The sequence below is a fragment of the Protomyctophum parallelum genome (genome assembly GCF_964188405.1).
Source record: "Protomyctophum parallelum genome assembly, chromosome: 15".
NCBI classification, from domain to species: Eukaryota; Metazoa; Chordata; class Actinopteri; order Myctophiformes; family Myctophidae; genus Protomyctophum; species Protomyctophum parallelum.
The window spans coordinates 47,453,864-47,477,449 of NC_139710.1; the positions used below are offsets into that span (position 1 = coordinate 47,453,864).

Sequence of the window (23,586 nt, forward strand, 5' to 3'; positions counted from 1 at the left end):
TGAGCATCTCACAAGCCAATAGCCTAAATATGCTTCATTAATCCTGAAAAGGTCTGCTAAATACCAGTGTCTCACTCTCAACAGCAATATGTCAAAAAGCTGCTTAAAAATGTGTTTCATTTAACTGACTCTAACGGCACTGAAAACGACTCAACACATATTTCCAAATTCAGGATGAAAGACTGGTCAACCCCCCGCTGTTTTGTGGGAGTATGTGGCCCGAGGCCATTTTAATTCAATTGAATACGTGTCTCATACAATGTAGGACAGAGCAGACAGGTGGTCCTAATGACGAGTGTCAGAGGGACTGGTATTTTTTAATCATGTATTGATTCTAATGCTCCCCGATGAGACTCTGAAGAGGAGGCAGCCACTCCCTGTCGAGGCTGTGCATGCCGCACACGCATTAAAAAAGGACTACACGATGAGATGAAGTCATCTTCATGTACGACTATACTGTGCTAAAATATGCAAGCACAATAGTTCCATAATATAGAGGCTAAGGTATGATTTGGGCTTCAGGAGGAACTAAGAGGAACATAAAGGAGTCATGTACCTTTACCAACTGTGGCCATGGTAACGGCAAGATCAAAGGAAGAAATCAGAATGATTAAACAGTGTGTGTGTGTGTGTGCGCCCGCACGTGTGTGTGTGTGTATGCGTGCTTGTATGTGTGTGTGTGTGTGTGTGAGACGTGTGTGTGTGTGTGTGCATGCGTGCTGTGTGTGTGTGTGTGTGTGTGTGTGTGCGTGCGTGCGTGCGTGTGTATGGTGGGGATATCTGTGCTCTCATGCAAGGTGGCGTGTTTGTGCCAACTTTCAGAGCTCATGAATGCAACCTATATTGAAATGAGTCACAACTCACAACTGATGCTTGACTGACACTCAGTAATCCATTAAATAGCATTAATTAAGAAGTAATACAAATAGAGCGTTTTGCCAGAAGACAGCAGGGCAGGGCCTGACGACAAGCTGAAAATACAAGATTCTAGGTTCCAGCTGCTGCCTCGTTGCCTCAAGCCTTAAATTATGCATTTGGTTGAGCAGGGCACTTACTTTCTTTGCCCATTTCTCTTTTTTTTCCACCTCTACCATAAACGCGCATCTTTCCTCGTCCCCCTCCCAATCTCTCTCTCTCTCTCTCTCTCCCCTAATGTCTTCTAAGAATGTCATCTTCCCCACTTGCCTCATTCAATCTCCCTTTGCACATATTTTACCTTCTTTCTTGCCTAAATCCAATCTTTGTATACACAGCACTGTGACGGGAGGCGAGAGAGAGAGAGAGAGAGAGAGAGAGAGAGAGAGAGAGAGAGCTCTACATACAGTAGGCTATACAGCACATGGGTGTCGTCCAATCGCTATGGTGGCTGCTCATGTGAGAGAAGGCATCTGTCTTGTCTCCCCTCCCCCATTTAATCCTCATGCTTCAGGTCTGTGCGAGGAGTTGGAGGAGAGGCTGGGGGGGGGGGGGGGGGGGGGGGGGGGGAGGGGTGTCCTATAGCCCAGTACAGTATCTCGTATTCTCCCATCCTCCCTTCTTCATGCAAAGGCACTATAGCCAGTTTAGCCACAGAACCACGAAATGCTCTCTCTCTCTCTCTCTCTCTCTCTCTCTCTCAATTCAATTCAAAGGGATGTATTGTATTGACATCATCATGTTTACATTGCCGAAGCAAAAGTCAGAATATCCAACAAATCAGTTTATATAGGCTATACCGAGGTCACTCTGTGCAGATAGTCCTCTCTCTAGCTCCCTGTTGACAGTACACACCTATCTGGTCAGTATAAAGTGTAATAGTATAATGAGGTTCAGATTGCCAGATTCAGAAGAAGACATCAAGCATGCTGCTGCTCATAAGCACCACAGCTATACGGCTCAGCAGCCGCCCAGCCCCTTTTAAGCATTTGGAAGGAACAGACATATAATTTCACCCTGATGGTCTTTTCCTTCCAAGCCTGCAGGCATTTATCACCCCCCCCCCCCCACCACCAATATGTGATCCTGAGAAAAGAAGAAAAACCTCTGCAGCAACGCCCAGGGACGATCACACATAGAATCTCCCAAATGACTTAATACCCAGGTCTGTTTTTCCTCCAGCACTGCAACAAGGAGGAAGCATCCTTTCCCTGTGGCAGGAGAGCAGTGAGCCACCAAACCCATTTTAAAGCTGTGTGCGTGCGCGTGTGTGTGTGCGTGCGTGTATGCGTGTGCGCGCGCGCGTGTGTGTGTGTGTGTTTTGGGGGCGGTATTTGTTGGGCTATTGTCAAGATGCACCATGCGAGTACGGAGTACTTGTATATATATTTATCATTTTCAGGTATTAAATGGATGTATATCTTCTATTCTGAACCCATGCCATCTAAACATGATACATGTCATTCATTGTAACATTTAAAAAGAATGAAAGCAGCTTCATCCCAACCGTAAAGCTGTGTCTGTGACGCGGCTGACGCCACTGTTCTACACAGTATATTATTGCTCATGCTTCAAGAAAACGTTTTTATTTTCCCAGGAAACACACAATAGCTTATATAGTGTAATCTATTAATTTACATAATTATCCTCATTCAGACTGCTATAGCTTAGCCTACATTCAAAAACGTTCTTTTTTAGGCTACACATTCAAAATTGATCCAGAATGAAATGTTAAATAAATCTATATGCCACGAGATAGACCTAATAATAGTACAAAAAATATATAATATACATTGTAAAACACAATTACAATCTCGTTGCGGTGAATGGAAAACTGAACGCACTGAATTCGTCAATGGAAAATCATAATTAATTGAACAACAATTACCAATTAAATGCAATATCGTCCTCCAATGAGTTAAGATGAAAATGCATGCGATGTTCGACACAGCGAGGCGAGCGCACGGAGGCGGTCAGAGAAGAAGCAGAGAACCTACCTGTGAGTGTGAATCAAGCAGCGCGCACTCTCTCTGTGTGTAGAAGCTGACAGGGAATGGTGCGGACTAGATCTTCGTGCAGCACTTCTTGGAACCAAACTACAAAGTCAGACGTCGTTCGTTGAGCATGGTGCCAGTCACCGAATCCTGTTCCTTTTTTTCCTTTTTTTTTTTGCCTGAAGGAGTAGCTTTGTGGAGTATTGTGTAGCTAGAGGCTCATCCCCAGTTCCCACAGCGCTCTGCGTGGGCTCGCTGCGTGCTGCTCGTCCTGCCGTATAGCCTGCTCTCCTCCGTGGAAGATGATGATGAAGCCCTTGGTACCCTGGGAAGGAAACCCCTGTATCGTCTATTGATGTTAGGCTGCTATAGCCAACCATTGATGCCTCAACTGGGCACACCTGCTACAATTTAGCAGGTGCCCGCCTATATTCTATAGCTCAATATAGGCCTACATAATACATATTATTCTATAGCTCAATAGGCCTACATAATACATATTCTTCTTGGGTTCATGCTAATATTAGGTATGCAAGTTGGACATTGAAGGACGGGGAACTTTACTTGTCACATGTTTTATTATCTTTTGTCTGCTTAAATGAGCGCTCATCAATAAATCAGTAGGCCTATTCATTATTATGGCTTCAGCGCATTAAAGGTATATTCAGTGATTTCACTTAATTCAAATATCACTTATTTTTTTGTTTTGTTGTGATAATCTTCTGTACTATAGAGTGCGCTGACCATATAAGGAGTTCCTCCCTGTCCCCAGTTAACCCCTGGGCGTCAAAAAACCTTAGGTTTCGTTTTTGACTCTCTATCCTGATTGGACGAAAGGCTTATGTCCCAGCCAAAAACGAAACCTAAGGTTTTTTGAGTGAAATCACTGAATATACCTTTAAGTGATTTCACTGGCCTGGAATCCCTGGATTCAAATTTGGTTAAATAACTTAAGAAAGAATGAAGAAAAAAAAGAATGAAGAAAAATATAAAGAAAAAAGGATAACAAGTAGGCCTATAGCAGATGGACAACGTTGTCCAGGTTGTCCAATAGGCCTAGACAAGAGATAAAAAATAAAAAGGCAACGCATATTCAACATCAAAATGTGTAGTAGGCTATGTGGCGCCGCGCAAACTTCATTCATCACCATTCATACATTGAAATGAAGACATTACGCCATCTAACGGACAGAGTAGGCCTGTGCATTACAGTGAGACGGTGTAAAAAAATAGATATAGACCGAAAGATATGCAGTGCCAAAATGTGTATTATATATAGAGCTCAGGTGAGGTCAGAATACAAATTAGCCTGAATAGCATTTTAATTTCAAACAAATTGTAATATAATCTGACATTCTGAATATTAAAGTTTCGTTTACTTTTGGGTCTATTCTGTAAAATGCCATAGGCATGTTACTTTCCACAAGAAAGTGTCACCAGATTAATTTCACCCAGGAAACTCATTGTTTTCCATATTCCATAAACAAAAGCTCATCAGATGGCGCTATTGTCTACCACCGAAATAAGACAACGTCCCAACTGATATCACTGAGGGCTTTTTATTTTCCCAAGCGACAACGTGAAAAACTGCAACACAAAACATAACAATATTCTCTTAAACACAATGAAATATGAACTATGAACTATGAATGTCCTTGTTGTAACTGTTGTCGGTCAATCATGACTTCCGGATTATATGTAAACAAACACACGAGACACCAACAATTAAAGGTTTTTTGTTAAATGTTTCCTTAAGTGAGTTTTTGCTGTATAGTCTTTAAAGTTCTATATGTATCCCGACTTAAAAATTTATTTTCCAAAATGTTTTAGCTCAAGACCCGAAAGAGAAATTTGTTTCCGCGGCATTCTGTAACCTTTCTTTATGAATAAAATGAAATTTTGTCCAATCTGTATGGTAGAGCATGTTAATACAATATAACTTTTATATCATTCAGTGTTGGCTAATATTAGACAACCTTACTTTTCTGTAATATTTTTCATGATACCACTATCTGTTAAGATGTCAATCTTAACAGATAGTGGTATCATGAAATCACTATCTGTTCCAAGTTTCTAAACAGTACAGTTTCTGAACAGCATGTCTACCGTACGTACAAAGAATACTGCATAAATGGGAAAAGAAATATTGCATTTGGCGAACAACAGCTTTTGCATGGTGTTCCTTTACTCAGTTATGAAACACAATTACACATTTCAGTGTCCTTAATTCAGAGACCAGATCCCCAAACTGAATTATTTTAAACAAAGTTAAATGTTCAAGGTTAATGTTTAGTTACCTTACCTGCTGCAGTGTGTAGAGCCGAGTTCCACCCCACCTGAACCAAACACCTTAGTCACACTTGGACCCTATTTATACCTACGGTAATTAATCACTGCTCACCCTGAGACGAAGTTAATAGGAGACCAATGTTAACAATGAGGTAAATTTGGACCCCTTATAACGATTACAATAACAACAATTAAATAAATCAATTATAGCAAAAATGAGGGAGGTGGTGGGTCAGTTCAGAATAAAAATAACTAAAGAAATCAGTAAATAAGTTTAACTGTAATTTATTAAATCAAAACTAAATAAAGTTTAATAGCAAAACGTTCACTTAATGAAATCAAAATAAAATAAAACTGCCTAAAAAAGAATGGGTGTAAATCTCAAGTGTCCTGGCACTGTCCAAAACTAAACTTAAATGTCTCAAAATAAATCAAATGGAAACCAGTCTCCAGTATGCGCCTAGCCCTCCAAGCAGAACCCAATGCTACTGAAGTTTCTGACATTTTGTTCGACCCAGTGCATTGGGTCCTGTTGCATCACTACCATGCCACCTGGTACGCGGCCATTCATAAAACATAAACAACATGGATAACGCCTGTCTGCGCTCTTTGACGACATTTTTCCGTGTGAGGCTTTCTGAATATGTGAAGTATAAGTACCCATACATGCCGCTGCGAATATCTCCTGTGGCGCGGAAGCCGTTAAGTATTTTTAATCTTTGTTTGACCGATATGGTCGCTTTGATTCTTCTCTTCCTTCCTTGTTTATTGACACCTCATTGTACCGCCTATCTGGCTAGCTAGTGGCGCTATAGCTATGACAGACCAGATCAGAGGCAGGGACGTAGCCGCACAAGCCAACCGCACACCGGGAGGCGGTACAATAAACGGTAAACAAACAAGAAATAAAGCGACCAAATCGGTCAAACAAAGATTAAAAATACTTAACGGCTTCCGCGCCACAGGAGATATTCGCAGCGGAATGTATAGGTACTTAAAGTTCACGAATTTAGAATAACTCAAAGAAAAAAAGGCAGTCAAACGGCGCAGATACGGTCTTAGAGAGAATATGAATGTCCGCGTTCCAGAATTCCCATACGAAAATATAGTTATGACCAGGGACCCTACATAAAACTCATCAAAATTTCAGAAAAGCTTTTATGGAGGGTCCCGAAAGGGGCTAGTATGCGCCGAGTGTAGCCAGTCTCCTCTGGCCACCCTTAAACTCCTTCGCAAAGTCTGGCCCAATATCCAATATCCAGGGAAATAATCCAAAATGGAAAGAAGGTCAGTAAATCCAATGGTAGAATCCACTATTCAGGAAAGTACTCCAGAAATAAAAAAATCTTGCCTCTCCAGTAGCCTGTCTGTCTCTCTGTTCACCTCCACTCTGGACTGACAGAGTCAATCTCTCCAGTAGCCTGTCTGTCTCTCTGTTCACCTCCACTCTGGACTGACAGAGTCAATCTCTCCAGTAGCCTGTCTGTCTCTCTGTTCACCTCCACTCTGGACTGACAGAGTCAATCTCTCCAGGTGGCCCAAACAATGTGATTGCCCCTCACCCCATCAGCCAGGTGAGCTGTGGGCGGGGCTTCACAATCACTGCCTGTTCTGTTACCATAGCAACACATGTATCGAGCTGGTTTCTCATGGCATAGTCCAGCAGATAACTAGAAAAAAACGCATAGTGTGGCAGATAGGTGGAAAATAATAACATACATGAAAATAGTGCATAGCAAACGAAAAAATGCATATAAACAATGTGACTCTGGGCACAGATGTTACATATTCCCCTCCCCTAATGGAAGAGGCTCCTTGGGGCCAAAGTAAGCCTTCAGGTTCTGCACATGATATACATCACTATGATCTTTCGGCCCTAGAAGTGACACAGAATAGTTGACAGGGCCTAACCTTTTCTGTATCTTAGCAGGGCCCTTCCACTTAGGTGCGAGCTTGGCCATGAAACCTGCTTCTGCTTTGGACAGGGGGTGATCTACTGATCTCTGATCCACACTAGATCCCCAGGTTCAAATGTGACCTGCTCACGCCTGAGATTGTAATAGCGACCCTGTTTCTCTTGAGCCTTTGCCACATGCTGTCTGACACTCTCCACTAACCTCTTCTGTCTTTCCAGCAAGGCATAAGTGGTCTCGTCAGGATCAGGGGCTCGGCACAGGACCCTCTCCAGTGGGCCTTTCAGTTTGCGTCCCAGGGCTACTTCTGCTGGAGTGAAGCCCGTGCTTTCCTGCCATGCCGAGTTGATTGCGAACCGGAACTCTGAAAGCCACATGTCCCATGTATTGTGCTTGTCCTTGACAAAAGATGCCATCATTGTTTTCAAGGTGCGATTGATGCGTTCGGTCAAGTTTGTTTGAGGGTGGTATGCTGTTGTTAGCTTCTGGACCACACCCCACTGTTGACATATCTGTGCCAGCAGCTGAGAGGTGAACTGTGCCCCTCTGTCAGACACGAGGTACTTGGGGGTACCCCACCTAGTGAAGATTTCCTCGATCAGCAAGGAAGCTATCTTGGGGGACTTCGCTTCTCGTATGGGGAACAGCTCAACCCATTTGGAGCAATAATCGACTACCACCATAAGGTATTGGTTGCCTTTCCTGCTCCTAGGAAAAGGCCCCATGAGATCAACACCCAGCATGAAACCAGGCTCCTTCACGGCGGTCGATTGTAAGTGGCCTGAGAGATTTGTACATTAAGAAGCTACTTGTACATCTTCTAAAAACAATTAGTTCCTCACTCAGTTAAACCTACAGCTGAAGGTCATATAACAAATATGCCTGCCCTGGTTGCAGAAATAGTTCTCCAAACATTTGGTCACGTTTCAACAAGACAGATGATGGTGTATGCGGCCAGGCATTAGTTTACCACTCAGGAATGTGCTTTTGAAGCTTGGTCACCCAGGGTATTCTTGTTGTCCAGGCTCTATTATGACAGGATGCTCAGTTCATTCATGAATAGATATCTATTCTGAATGTTATACATACTGTAGTGAGAGAAACAATTATGAAAAAGAAAAGGGGAGGGGAGATTATTTAAAGTTTTAAACCATTCACTTTTTATCTTTCAAATATATATTTTTTATTTCAGTAAGAGGGGCTTGAACTCATAACCTCAAGAACATCAAACATAACCTACTGATACAGTAATTACTTCATAATGTTTTACATTCAGAAACTAACTCACATTAACTGAAAAAGAAAAAAAAGCTTTCTTGCGTTGTTTTATCCTTAGATTATACAAATGTGTGTTCTCGTATAGGCATTTCTCTTGATAAAAACAAATCAATCAATCAATTCCTTTTAAGGCAACAACAGTGATTAAAAGCTGTACAAATATATTGAGTTTAAGTACATATAACATCAAACGGTAGAAAAGGTCAAAACCTTAATGTTGACCTGTAACACAAAATAGTAGAAAACGTTAAAACTGTCTCGTCTATTCCATGACACAGGATCAAATGTGGGCTGCTTGGGCGGAGTCTATTTATTCCATACCTTCCAGTATGTTCTTTACGATGTATTGGTAAATGGACAAAATCTGATCTGCTGGTGATATATTTCATTGTATCACGTCCTGCAGGATTTAAATAGAAATAGGGAAATAGGGACACTTTTTTGCCGTGGAAATTTGGGCTGAACAGTAATGATGTGCGGGGTAGTGGGGAGAATTAAATAGATGTATGTGGCTAATCATTTTTTAAATAATAATTACAATTGGTTTTAAGATAGAAGTTATATGTGGCAAAAATGTCATGAATCCATATGTCATAATATAGACTTACTGTTTTGAGCAGAAATTACTAGCCAATTATTACATTTGTCTTTACCTCCAAATAAAAATTCTGCTGTATTATTTTTCATTCATATTTTTGACAGAAAATACAAATCCCATCTTCAATATTTCTAAATATCCTGGTATAGATACCGCTTGCCTCAAGCCCAGCCAGGGTCCTCTGTAATGTAAACAGAAATTCATCCTCTAATCAGAACATGAATGAATTAATCCGCCTACTTCACGAGACAGAAACGTGACGTTTCTGACATCTGACATCACATTCAATCAATCAACCAACCAACTAACTTATGTGAAACACACATATTCCTAATGTCAACGTTTTCAATGGCTGTTTTTCCGCTCCCTAAAACGTCATTCCTGGATCCACCTCCCCTGAGAAGATGCGGGACAGGAAGTACTTGTCTTGACTTGGGAGGTCTGTGTCTCCCGCCTCCTTCAGGTGCTCCTCTAGCTTGGGGAGAACCTTCTCTTGCAGGTAGTCAATGATCTCTGCAGGAAGTAGGATGAAGAGAAGAGGAAATCCGGTTGTTCAGTTAACCCATTCTGACCTGAGATCAGATTCTAAAAATGTCTTCTACATCCCGACAGTTTTCTGAAAAAGCTATGTTTCTATGTCGGTCGTTATTCGATTTTTTTTAAATAGCAGACCTACAAGCTCGTAGCGCACCACTTGGTGGCGCGCTATGAGCTTGTAGATCTGCTATTTTTTAATAGCTAAAGCATAACATGATGCTAACACCAAAAGGGGTTCCCGCCCAAAATGGGTACTTTGAAGTGTAATCGGTGCAAATGTGACCACACACACTGTACGATATTGTCCCCGATTCAATTTCAGAGCGTAAACATATCAAAATCGATGATTGTAAGGGTCTTGGGTTGCATGACAGACAGATATAATACTCACTACTAGTGTCAGGCCATCTGCTTAAGCATTTACCCTATATAGTTAAACAGGTATTGTCTGACCATGGTACTGGCCATGGGCAGTTTTGGTTAGGGGCCACTGGCCCAATATACTCAACTCAATCTTTATTTATAAAGCACATATTACAACAAAGGTCGACCAAAGAACTGTATAGGTTAGAGAATAAAAATTAAAATAAAACAAGTCAAGCAAGACAGGCAAAAACAAAGAAAAACAGAAAATATATGCATAACAAATAGCCTACTCTATTACGAAGAAAAATAAAAAAGGGGCTAAAATTATACAATCAGTGCCGAAGAAGGCCACATTTATTGAAGAAAGAGCATAAAAGGCCAAAGCATTTCCGGGACTGGGGGTCCGCAGCCAAAAAGGTTGAGAACCCCTGTTCTAGATCAGTGGTTCTCAACCTGTGGGTCGGGACCCCCAGCGAAGTGAAAATGTAAAGACTTTTTTGAACTTTTGAATACCTCAAAAGAGAAAGAACCATTACTACTACATCAAAAGTAATCAACAAGCTAAAAACGGTTTAAACATAGGCCAAATTGTCAAATAATAAAAGAGGACAAAATTGTGAGCCACTGAGAGCTTGTAGATCTTATCTGCTATTTTCACAATATTTATCTGTGTTTAACTCCTATTGCTCGTCAGGGTGGGGTCCCCCCCAGTTGTTTGAATATGATTATATTGGGGAGGGGAGGGGGGGGGTCCCCAGTTAAAATATGATTATTTTGGGGGGTCGTGGCCTGAAAAGGTTGAGAAACAGCCTGTTCTAGACCATGCCCATTGCCTTATTTACAGTCAAGTGTTAGCCTGTAATTTAAAAGCACTTTCACCTCATAAAGTTGAACCAGCAAAAAAGGTAAAGACATGTAAGTGCATAGTCTGAATACTGACCAGGATAAGACAACTGAGAGATCCTGGGGACACACGAAACTTTGAGAGCGTAGAAACTCTTGCGGACGTAGTAATCGCTCACTTCACTGGAAAATAATATTTCACATCAATACTACATACATGATAATGATAGTACTACAATACAACGCACATATTAATACAATACTCCACTAACACGAAATACTGCCTAGTACTTCAATACGAATGACAAAAACAACATAGTACTAATGCTACATATTAACATTAATATATATTAATATTGAAGATATGTCCGCTTTTACTCTGTACTTGCTTGCTTACTTCGCTAAGATTACGATATAAGTCGCTGATGATCGCTCGCTTCATATTTTGAACGAGAGGCATGTTGAAGTCAGAAATGAAGAGCTTAGTATATCCATCTGGTCAAAACCACGGAGAGCTCCTTAGATTACACGCGCCGAGCCTTTCTTTGTGAACGGTAAACAGGGACGTGAACGACAACGCACATGCGAAAAAGAGCAAGCCAAGGAATATGGTGCCTGCCATGCTGCCTCCAGTTGGATGTGATAATAAACATGACATATGTCGCCACTGACTAAACTTTGTGCTTAAAAGTTTCCTCTCTGTTTTAGAAATATAAATATATGATCCAAACTATTTAATTATTTACCCAATAGTGATGGCCACCTCATCCCAGTCGATGAGAGCTGGATCCTCTACGTCCATGTTGTACAACCTGGAAGAAGAAATCACAATGTCAATTATCTAATGTAATCCTGGGCTCTACACTCCCTCTGCCAACCTGGGCAGAGCAATGGACAGACTGAGTCCAAGCTGCTTCTTTTCATCTGACGGACGGATGGGGGGGGGGGAGTTTCTCCGGTTGGACGTAGAGCGTGGAAGGAACATGTTATTCAGTTCCATTCCCCTCCTCTTTGTACCTACCCTAGGGTACACGGGGAGAACAAACTCCACACAGAAATCATATGTCGTGATGTGCAGCATTCTTAGGAGGGCTGTCACGATCATAAACTTGTTTCTGTTACCACCGCGCTCTGACTCTTCAGGTGCGTTGTCCCCGTCCCCATTATTGCCTTAAGTCACAAACGTTTTGGCGATCCAGCCTTCGTCAGTGACACTGACAGCTCACAACATGCGAGCTCAGAACTAGCATATACTGTACTTTAGTTAGTATAAACTTTACACCATGCCCAGCTAGTGATCATAATATAGGCTGCTTTATACTGGTATGTCGAGTGCCAAATGGCTCCAGCTAGTCTAAGTACAAGAAGGAAAATATGGCCACTTTCTTTGATGTCTATAACCATAAGACTCCAATTAATTAATTTTGCCACATTACTTTGATAGTGCAGGACAGCTGCAGGGAGGACTTAGCCTTGCTATTACTAGGTGTAGTCTCGCATAGCCAGACAACTATTCCACAATCTCCAAATGCTATGTAGAGTCTGGAACTACAGGGGGGGGGGGGGGGCTAGTGGTCCAGGCGCATGCCACATAAAGGCTCTGGCCTGACAGTGCATTGCGTGTTCGAGTCCCGTTCATGACAACCTTGTCTCTCCCCCTCCCTCTCTCCTGTTCGTCTTCACTGTAACTATCAATAAAGGCACAAAAGCCAAAAACAAATCTTTTAGAAAAAGCTATACGGTATATGCTTAGATGATTTCTATTCATATTGAAGAAGTGGGGAGGAGGCTTCACTTCCGCTATTATATTTTACTCATGATCAGAGCTTCCGTGCTCCAGATTGTATGACGGAAGCATTTGAAAATTGCGAGAAGCAACAGTCTGGCAACGTGAGACTACTAGGTGAGCAACCAGGGTGCACCTCATTCTAACATCTTTGACTCGAGAAAAGATGTCCACGTGTAGGCCATTTTATGTCATGCCAACATGTATGTTTATTGATAACAGGTGCATATGTGTCTGTGTTTATTGATTACAGGTGCATGTGTGTGTGAGTGTGTGTGTGTGTGTGTGTGTGTGTGTGTGTGTGCGTGCGTGCGTGCGTGATAGTGTTGATGCACATTGCGCAATGTGAGGTTGGTTAGTGTAAATTTAGTTAAATTAAGTTGGTGCAGTGTGAGGTGGTATTCAGATGGATGGCCATACGTGTCAATGAGCTTGACTTTTGCCTTGATGGCCTTCACTCCTCCGCTGAACGCGGGACACTGGTCGGACGCCATCTTCGACTTTAACAATGTGAACCTGGAGAGACAAACAGATGGGATAATGTGAGACAGACAGAAATACTGACTGAAAGACAGACAACATGGTGTGAGACACCAGAGGGATAGATGTAGACAAAGATTTAAAATCATACAGTCGGTGAGACAAACGCATGGCCAGCCCTCCAATCTTGCTCAAAATCCGAATGGAGCTCTGGAGATACTCTCATTTGAAACAGTGGAGAGAGTGAGCGAGCAGCTCACTTAAGTTACTGGTGCCTTACTCTGTGACTGAATGGCCACAGGAGTCAGGACCAGTGTCCGACCTGCTGTGTTTATGACCGGTTGTACTCCATTTTTAGTCCCACCTCGGAGCGAGGGGGTGTGAGGATTAGATATGAGTCCGGAGGAGTCATGCAGCTTGGACTGATAGCAACATTTCAATACTCAAATTTCTTCTATAATATGTTCATGAATTAAGCTGCTTGACATGCATTCTCCTCCCATGCCCATACACAACAAACAGTATGATTGTGTTTAATCCAAGTGGGTTCTTGTATACTTGGTTAGACTTGGTACGCAAAAGCGTTTGACGACACATGCACATTTATGTGCACCCGTTTAATTTCCTTTTCTGCGAACGTTCTCCCCAAAATAAGGATGGCAGGGCTCAAGTGGTTACATAACTCATTAGTGTGGTTAGGTTACCAGACTATAGTAATTCTATGACGTCATGTGGGTCAATAATACATCATCATAATCATACTGTACTTGGCGAGCTACCTGAGGGAAATTGCATCCACACTCGTTTTACATAAATGCAATGTTAACTGACCATTTCTCTCTGCACTGGGACCAGCAGCGCGTCTCAACCTTCTTGCTGATGCTCGTCCAGGGCAGGTTCTTAGACAGCTGATCCCGGGTCAGCCAGGGACCCGAAGCAGAGCCCGTCTGGTGTGGACCCACCAGGGTCTCCAGGTGAGCCCGCACGGCCGGCATCAACCTCCCCTCCTCATCACTCTCCCAGGCACCATGCTGACTGGCTGCAACACGGACAGATGGAGAGACAGCCGTACACATATTCATAACGGATAGATATTTTTGAGGGGCACCAGCCCCTCCTATACCCAGCTTTGTGTGTACCCCATAGCGATGATTTGATTGGCACGGAATGTGCTCAGAAAGCCACAGAAAGCTATAGGCAACGTTCTGTGTCTGTGTACAAGAGTTGATAGAAAAGTGAGGACGCCAATTGTGATTGGCCAAAATGTGATATGTATGATAAGATAAGAGCGCCCCTCACTTCACAGAAGTGTGATTTTTTATTATTATTAGGGTATATAGGTGTGGGTGTGTCAGGTGAACATTGGGTATACAGCATGTATGTACATTATGTGTGTTTGGTGTTGGTTACAGGTGCAAGTGTGCAGAGGCGCCAATCTAGGGTTTGCTCTGGTGCCAGAGCACCCTTGGTAAAGTCAAAGCACTGAGTGTATAAACATCTGCGATAGGTGATCATAGATTCATCACAGTGCATGTGTGTTCGTGTTGTGCCATTATTACCGATATGAGCGAAGCGTTTCGACAAAGCGTAAACACTCCGGTCCATACTCTTCGCTATCTCTCGCCAGTCGTTGCCATGGCGGGTCTGTAGCCTTTGCAGCATGTGAATTTCCTCATCGTTAAACCTTCCATGGCAATGGAAACAGAGCGAAAGAAAATAATTTATCCTTCCATTAGTGTCATAGTTAGTAGGAGCTGAGAGACAATGTTGGACAATAGGACAGATGAGAGAGAGAGAGACAGTGTAGGACGGCACATAGGTTGGGAAACACTGGTGTAGGAGACAGCAGTTTATATGGGGGAGATTATTTATATACTTATAGTATAAAAGAACATAAAGTACTGTATATATACTATATTTATAATTACTAAGATGGTTTATATAGATTTAGGTTTATAATGACTAAGACAGTGTATATTGTTGCTGTTGGGCAGAAACCCTGTATCTCCATATTTCAACTTTTGTCATGTAAAGGTTACGAAAATATCTACAAGCTACAACACCCACCGGTCAGACACAACATGAGCCATGACACCCTCCTACAACACCCAACGGTCAGACACAACATGAGCCAGACACCCTCCTACAACACCCAACGGTCAGACACAACATGAGCCAGACACCCTCCTACAACACCCAACGGTCAGACACAACATGAGCCAGACACCCTCCTACAACACCCAACGGTCAGACACAACATGAGCCAGACACCCTCCTACAACACCCAACGGTCAGACACAACATGAGCCAGACACCCTCCTACAACACCCAACGGTCAGACACAACATGAGCCAGACACCCTCCTACAACACCCAACGGTCAGACACAACATGAGCCAGACACCCTCCTACAACACCCAACGGTCAGACACAACATGAGCCAGACACCCTCCTACAACACCCAACGGTCAGACACAACATGAGCCAGACACCCTCCTACAACACCCAACGGTCAGACACAACATGAGCCAGACACCCTCCTACAACACCCAACGGTCAGACACAACATGAGCCAGACACCCTCCTACAACACCCAACGGTCAGACACAACATGAGCCAGACAGCCTCCCCATGAACGAACCTAACCCTAACCCAACACCCAACGGTCAGACACAACATGAGCCAGACACCCTCCTACAACACCCAACGGTCAGACACAACATGAGCCAGACACCCTCCTACAACACCCAGCGGTCAGACACAACATGAGCCATGACACCCTCCCCACGAACGAACCTAACCCTAACCTCACAGGAAGCCACCGGTGATCTTTTACCCGCAGCATGGATTCGTTTTAACCCGCCACGCATGTCGAGAGCCACGAGTGATTTCTGACCCGCAGCATAGGTGATTTGTAACGCGCAGCACGGGTTTGTCTGACTAATGACTGTAGGACTATTGGTATGTCTAATCAACATACAACGTATGCACCCCAGTCGCATCACAGGACGTTGTGAGCTTGCAGATAGTCTCTTTTCGCTATTCGATTATTATTGAAAGCAAAAGTGGTTTAAGTGTGTCTGTAACCAATGACCAGTATTTAACACAAGCTTGTGACTAATAATAATAACTACATTGGATCCATTTTGGTTTCCACCCAACAGCGTCGACACATTTGCTATACAGTGACTTAAAATCAAAACGAGTCACTGAGCTACAGTTTCAGTGGTTCTGTCAGATGGAGTGTTGTCATGGCAATGACCTCTGACCTGCCCATGTGGTTGAGTTCATCCATCATCTTCCTGACAAGGTTATAAACCTGAAGACATGGCCTGTGAAGACCCTCCCCTAGGCGGAGAGAGAGACAAACGACATGGAATGAAACACAGTCAAATCTCATGTCTGAAAGTGTAAAGACACTAAGACAGTGATACTTCCTGTGTAAGCATCTTACCCATCTTCTCCATGAAGCAGTGCTGGACTCTGAGCTTCTTAATCTCGTTAGAACGATCTTTGGATCGTTGAGGATAGAACAGCTCCTGAGCTGAGCTTATGCCAGTCAGCGCCAGGAAGTCATTCACGTTCTTCTTCATCTGCTGCTTCTCTGCGTCCGTGCACCTCCCCCTACGTAACGAGATACCTGAAGGATGAGAGTGTGGAGATGGATTGGGATAGAAAAAAGAAGAGACATTTACAGATTTGGTTGTTTGCCATTACAGATTGACTTGATTATTCAGCAGCTAGGACAGATCAACAGTACATTTGGCTCACGTTAGTCGCATTTACTATTTGATTCAAGGTTTAAGTTTCTTTATTGTTATGCCACCTGTCAATGTTCACCTGTCAGTGGTCTGTAAATCAGTACTTTGCCTTTCAATAGTTTGAGTCCCCAGTTTACTTTCTCTGACAGTAGTATCTGTTTTTGCTTTAGTTTGTTAGTAATTGTTGTCTGTCAGTAGCTTGTCCGTAATCTGTGTCTGTCAGTAGCTTGTCCGTAATCTGTGTCAGTAGTTTCCGTTTGTAACTGGCAGTAATCTACAAGTAGTCTGTCTCAGTAGTGTATGTGTAAATCTATCCGTTTTCTGTGTCAGTACCTTGTTTCTTGAACTCCCTGAAGCGGTGCAGGTCATATCTACGGAATTTTTCGATCACAATGCGAGACCTGACATTAGGAAGAAATTCCAAGATTTCCCTCACATCGGGGCAGTCTAATCTAGAGAGTAGAGACATAAAATACAAACATAATATTAATAACTGGTATCTTCTGTTCAGTGGCCAACATGTTCACATACTGTACAGGGCATTTGTCTTGGTGCATTGCTCTCTGACAAAGAAATACGTTATTATTTATAGTTTTACAGTAAAAAGAAAATGAAACTAAGGAATTCGTTTTTTTGTGCAAAACTAATGTTTGAAATGGATTCAGCATCATGAAAACACCCTAGTTTGACATGTCACATGCTACTTAAAGCAAAATAGTCTAGTAGCCAGCCCATAGAGCCCCATTGTGAACCCGGACATGTTGAGTACACCAACGTTTTATGTTAGAAATGTTGAGTATGGGTCCCCAGCATGTAGAAACTGCCGGATGCTAACTTGCATATGTTGAGCAATTTTCACAATTGGCATAATATGTGACCATACCATTAACAACCTATAGAAGGCAAAATATTCAACTAACCCATTTTCAATACTTCCCCTCAGACAATTCCAGGCAACCTTTTTTCTGTTATTCAGGATGTATTGAAGATACCAAATCAGCTGAGTTTGGTCTTTTTGCAATTAGTTTGAGGTTGTTCCTGTACTTTCCATAGATTTCCTGTACTATACTCACAGATGTTCTGGCAGGCAGTGGTCTACCTTCCTCTGTCCATCTGATATCACTCTCTTCTTCTTCTTCTTCTTCTTCTCCGCCTCTGAAATGGAGATAGACCGCTAGGATCAGAACAACGAGGAGACAGACTGTGGCAAAGCATGAGATTCATTTCATTTAGCTTGAACTCGTATAAAGATAGAAGATCTGAATGCAGATCTGTGGATTCAGCCCGGACTGGATCTTCCTAATTCAAATAGTAAAATCAACACATTTGTCCTATTACATACTGTATTGTCAGAATTGTCTTTGTTTGTGTTTGTTTATGTGCTAAAAGATTGACTTTCAGAACGGTTTTAACTGTGCAACTGCCAACTGCAATATGTAAATGGGGGGAACATTTTGGATTATCAATTTGTAATCAACGGAGCAACTACTGAAGATGTCTCACCAATAGCGGGTATGCGCATGCATAAAGCCAATGGAAAGTTGAGTGGTAAGTGAGTTTAATGTTGTTTAACGTCATTTAAAGCAATCAGACTTTACTGTTCGGATGTATGGGCTATCAAGTCCAGAAAGTCGTTTTTTGCCACTCAGGCGTTTGCGCATCACTTCCGGGTATGATGATGATGACACACCCTCTATAATTGGAGATAGATCATGACGTGGTAAAAACTACACATGCCAAACTTCTACCAAAGTGATATTTTGCTTTTAAGAAAACACAATGCGAGTCAATTTCTACATGAACAAATAAATGGAAAGAATCGAAATGGGGTTTTGAAGATGATGGTAAATCACATCATCATTCAGAAATCCCATCATCATTATTTTTTAATGATTTCTCCACACACATTTTTCGGTGTGTTGTCACTGCTGTTTTATCCTACTGGCTCACCTGCCAGTGAGGAGCCCTCACCGGGAGGACATAGAGCCTCAGTCCTACTCCCACCCAACACTCCTCCCCGCTGGCAGGTGTCGCCCTGGCCCATAGGAGTGCGTTTAGTGACTAATATCACCCTCCCTGTCCGGCTTCCCCTTCCCGAACACAGGCCAATTGTGTTCATAAATAGACGCTTGATGAAGCTGGATTCAATGCGGTGCATTCGAACCCCCAGACCTCCATAGCGATGGGGCCAGCTACTTTAACACTGCGCCTGTAAATCACATACTGTAATTAGGTGGTGGCTTACTCAATGACAGGACAGTACATCACCTTGTGTTGTTCCAGTCGTCGTCTCTCCATCTTCATTAAGCTCCGCCACTGCTCTACTCTCTGGCAGTTCTTCTCCTCCTCCTTTTGCCTCCGGTTTTACACCTTTTTTTCTTTTCTTCTTCTTGCTCTCACCGCCTTCGTTTACCAAGTTATGCTCTACCACCTCCATCGTTTCCTCTATGACTTCTTCTTTTTTATTTTTCTTCTTCCGTTTCTCTCCACCTTCATTCACCAAGTTCTCCTGTAGCACCTCTATCGTTTCCTCTACTACTGTCTTCTTCTCCTCCCCTCCATTCACCACATCCTCCCCTTCCCTCGTGTCCGCCCCTACTTTCTGCTTCTTCTTCTTCTTCTTCTTTTTCTCCACGCCTTCGCTGACCAAGTTCTCCTCTACCACCACTATCGTTTCCTCTATGACTTCTTTTTTCTTTTTCTTCTTCTTCTTTTTCTCCCCGTCTTCGCTCACCAAGTTCTCCTGTAGCACCTCTATCGTTTCCTCTACTACTGTCTTCTTCTCCTCCCCTCCATTCACCACATCCTCCCCTTCCCTCGTGTCCGCCCCTACTTTCTTCTTCTTCTTCTTCTTCTTTTTCTCCTCGCCTTCGCTGACCAAGTTCTCCTCTACCACCACTATCGTTTCGTCTACTACTGTTTTCTTTTTCTTTTTCCTTCTTTCCTTCCCTTCAGATCCCTCGTCTTCCATTCTTTTCCTCTTCGCGCGCTGGGAGACCTCTCGTTCCTCCTCTCTCTTCTTTTTCTTCTTCTTCTTCTTTTTCTCCTCCTGCTCCTCTTGGTCCTCCTCGGGCGTGTCTATATCAATAGGTGAAGGAGGTCCAGCCTCCTCCAAATTCCTCTTCATGCTCCTTGCTGTTTTGATGTCAACAGAAGGCGACATCAAACCACTAGGGATTTTACACAGCAGATGAGGTGCGTTGAGGAAGAGTTGAGGAGGTGAGGTGCGCCGAGGAGGCGAGGGAGCTGCGGCGAGGATGTGAGGTGCGCTGAGGAGCGGTCGTCCTCGTTGTTGCGGCGAGGATGTGAGGTGCGCTGAGGAGCGGTCGTCCTCGTTGCTGCGGCGAGGATGTGAGGTGCGCTGAGGAGTGGTCGTCCTCGTTGCTGCGGCGAGGATGTGAGGTGCGCTGAGGAGCGGCCGTCCTCGTTGCTGCGGCGAGGATGTGAGGTGCGCTGAGGAGTGGTCGTCCTCGTTGCTGCGGCGAGGATGTGAGGTGCGCTGAGGAGCGGTCGTCCTCGTTGCTGCGGCGAGGATGTGAGGTGCGCTGAGGAGTGGTCGTCCTCGTTCTAACGACGGTATGTCACTGTGTTTGGTCCGTCGTCAGCCACGTTACACACACACCTGTAAAACAGACAAAGTCTGTTAGTATAAAAAGTACCACCAGTACCAACACACCTTTCACCTTGACGATTGATAGAAGGTAAGATACAGTTGCGGTCGGGCAGAAACCTCTTATCTCTATATATTTTTTTAAGTTTGTTTTTTGTAAATGAATGCCCTACTTGATCAAACAACAGTGGCACATCAAAAGTAGAAGATCGACAAGCTTGAAATGTGGCGTGAAAACCTGAAAAGCGGGCGGTGGGGTTGACGCAGATTGATAGACAGAAGTTGGACAAACTTTTTGCTGTTTTGCTATTGCTGTGTCTCTGCTCTGCTTTCTCATCAATCAAATGAAGAATGAGGTCGGGACGTGTGTGTGGTGTTTACTGTTTATAAGTCGTCAATGTGAATTGAGGGGGGGGGGGGCATTTCATACCAGAGTGTGAAAAGACTCAAACCCCTCCAGACACACTGCAAAGCAGGACACAGAGAATAGATGTGTATTCTTCTGTCTGATACACTGTCTGTCGGCCTTGAGTAGCGGCTAGGTGGCGGCTTATAGATGATATAAATAATATTTTAAATAAACGGTTGTCGGAGGGGAGGCAGAAACGTAGTAAAGTAAGGCATCTGCCTGCCTTTGCCTACAGTAAATCCTCCCCTGAGCAGAGTGCTCCCTGACCCTAACCCACACTGGTGAAAGTATTGGGAGGAAAAGGCAGTTCGCGACTGAGACGATAGTAAGACATTGACCACGTTCAACCTGACATCTCTATTTTGGGCCTGTTTTAGGAGAAATAGCCGATGTACGCATTGTGAGCTTGTACGTCATCGGCTATTTCAGAAAAATTTGTTACAGTATTTGCTTAAGTGGTTAGTTACACTGTCCATTTGCATCAGAGAAGAAGAAGCCTTAACATCCAATCAGATAGTATAACAACAAAACGGTGTAACAAGAACTGAAAATGTAATAACGGCTCCTACTGTAATAAAAGTTCATAATGTAATATATGGATATTAGATGATGAGCTGGAATTACATTATGAGTTAAAACTTGTTGCTACAATGGATACATGATCAACCGTCTGTCCATTAGGTTGACTGTTAAACGACCTATACCTGTATACTTACTACTTCTCGATTTGTTCAGTCAAAATAACAATAAGGCTCTCGTGACACTGAATACATGTTTAACTGCCATCAAGTTTTATGTTTATTTTGATGATTTTAATGCAGAGACTTAAGTGTAACTTTTAAATAGTCATGATCAATAATAATAACTTCTCCCAGAGCAGCCAATGATGTACCAGTGCTAGTTATTTAGTTAGTACACAGTGGTGTTCGATACGAACTTAACTTGCAATGCTCTACGAGTTGCTTAGCCATTAGCCAGTTATTCTGTCTCATCTAGAAGACTCGTGCCAAAAGTAATAGAAGCTATTCAAGGTATATGGGTTGTAAAGCCAGATACCTTGGTTCGTATGTGTTGACAGGTTGGAGATACCGCGTGCGTTGCTTGGTATTTCTCCGGTTTAGAAGCCATGGGAGCCGCCTTTTATGCTGAGCAAGTCTAGTGTCACCATGATATCACCACTGTGTATATCCATCTTTGGAGTTTCTACATTAATCTGATGTCAGCGCTGGATATCGCCGTTGTCTCCATATATGGGACTATAGGTTATCCTATAGTGCATTCCATTAATCAATCAGTTTCTATTTCTAATGTTGCGCGCACATGCACACACATTCGTTGTTGTACTTCTAAGGCTACCCATTTCGTTTTCTTTCTCAGATGCTAGTTACTTACATTTATGCTTGATTGAAATATTTATTAACAGTTTGCAGAATTACAGTACATTTCAAGCACAAACTCAATACAAAGACTGTTAAGTGTGAGTGGACGACCCAATTAAGCATTACACTTGTTTACAAGAGGGTCCACCATTCATCAAAACATTTAGAGACGTACAAATAGACACTTCTATATAGTCAAAGGAATTCATCATAAAGGAGGTAAAAAGGGAAAAGAAACATATACAGTGAGGGGAAAAAAGGGTGGGGGGGGATTCAGATTTTACGGGGGCCAGTTTCGAATTGCAGCCATCCGTAGGTGCCCTTTGAGAGCGGTTTTAAAGGAGTCAAGGGATTTGCATGTCTTAATGACTGTTGGTAGGGCGTTCCACATTTTGGTGGCATAGGAGCGAAAATAATTTAGTCCCTTGTTTGTGCCGAATCTGGGTTGAACATGGTTCGTTGCACTCCCTCTGGTGTTGTGGGTGTGGACTTCGTTAACATTAAGGAAGTATCTAGACAGGTACATGGGTATCTTGGTGGTGTATCGGATCTTGTGGACCAGACCCATTGCAAGATGCTGTACTCTGTCGTCGACCCTAAGCCATTCCAGCCTGTCAAAGTGGGCAGGGGTGAGGTGGGTTCGGGGGGTGAGGCCAAGTAGGAGCCTGACCAGTTTGTTTTGGGAAGTCTGGAGCCTTTGAGGTGCTGTGGTACCAGAAGGTGCATGCATAGTCAAAGAAACCTTCTACGAGGACTCCTGTTAAGGTCTTCAAGGTGTTTTTGTTGACCAGTGAGGAGATCCTGTAAAGGAATCTTTTTCTTTGGTTGACTTTTTTTATTACGTTGGTGGCCATTTTATCACCGGAAAGATTGGCCTCCAGGATGGAACCTAGGTAGGTATAGGTAGGTGTTGTGCACGGGTGATAAGAATGAAGATTTCATGTTTATAGACAGATAAGTTAGAATTTAGAAAGATTGCACTCTATTTTATATGGCAATGTATCCTGTCGTTAGTTGACTAACTATGGTTCATGCAATTTACTCTAATCTGGACTTTGTAATTCGGGCTGAATAAAAGCATCGGTTAAATTAGCTCTGATCCATAGCTCTAATGCGCGCATTAGAGCTATGGACTGCGCAGGGCAGAATCGTAGAAGCAGTAGAAGGCTATATCGACCAGAGCTACGGCTAAATAACTGAATTACAAATACAAAGTTGTAAATTGTACTTTATAGCCTATTTAACTTCCTATTTTAGAAAAGGACAAGACTCACGTAAACAACGAGCTCGAGGCAGCGTGGAAGATCTTTGTTTACTTCCGGTACAGCGCGCGCATGCAACTGTCAACTAAACTTGTTGGGTGCTTCCGCCTGCTGGTCGGAGTGTGTATTACTACATGTAAGGTTATGTGCTCAGTGTGTTGGGCGAA

The 23,586-nt window shown here is 43.0% G+C and overlaps 2 protein-coding genes across 3 annotated transcripts in view; both read right to left on the reverse strand.

Moving 5' to 3' along the window:
• The window catches only part of LOC310871889 (rabphilin-3A-like), a 40,249-nt gene extending 37,070 nt beyond the window's left edge, over positions 1–3,179 (reverse strand). Inside the window, exon 1 of the mRNA XM_083783526.1 lies at positions 2,913–3,179. The gene's annotated coding sequence lies outside the window, so the exon portion shown is untranslated. The remainder of the gene's footprint in view (positions 1–2,912) is intronic.
• A 5,133-nt stretch (positions 3,180–8,312) lies between these two features.
• LOC310872103 (transcription termination factor 1-like) lies at positions 8,313–23,484 on the reverse strand. 2 transcript variants are annotated; one of them, XM_083783813.1, is made up of 12 exons: positions 23,428–23,484; positions 19,028–20,381; positions 17,833–17,914; positions 17,093–17,211; positions 16,453–16,638; positions 16,268–16,346; positions 14,559–14,683; positions 13,831–14,038; positions 12,940–13,035; positions 11,480–11,545; positions 10,831–10,916; positions 8,313–9,500 (listed from the first exon to the last, which is right to left on the reverse strand). In XM_083783813.1, exons 2-12 carry the CDS (start codon positions 19,920–19,922, stop codon positions 9,355–9,357), a joined length of 2,088 nt encoding a protein of 695 aa, XP_083639939.1. In that variant the 5' UTR covers positions 19,923–20,381; positions 23,428–23,484; the 3' UTR covers positions 8,313–9,354. The 2 variants fall into 2 exon arrangements, with proteins under 2 accessions (XP_083639939.1, XP_083639940.1); XM_083783814.1 differs by having other exon boundaries at positions 17,833–17,903; positions 19,023–20,381.
• Positions 23,485–23,586: the final 102 nt, after the last annotated feature.

Excerpts from the sequence above, each read along its gene's own strand:
- LOC310872103 (XM_083783813.1), bottom strand. The coding sequence starts at position 19,922 with ATGTCGCCTTCTGTTGACATCAAAACAGCAAGGAGCATGAAGAGGAAT. Across the intron at positions 14,684-16,267 it reads GAACTCAACCACATGGGCAG|GTTTAACGATGAGGAAATTC; the intron begins GTCAGAGGTCAT and ends TTGCCATGGAAG. Across the intron at positions 10,917-11,479 it reads GAGGTGGCCATCACTATTGG|TGAAGTGAGCGATTACTACG; the intron begins GTAAATAATTAA and ends ATTATTTTCCAG.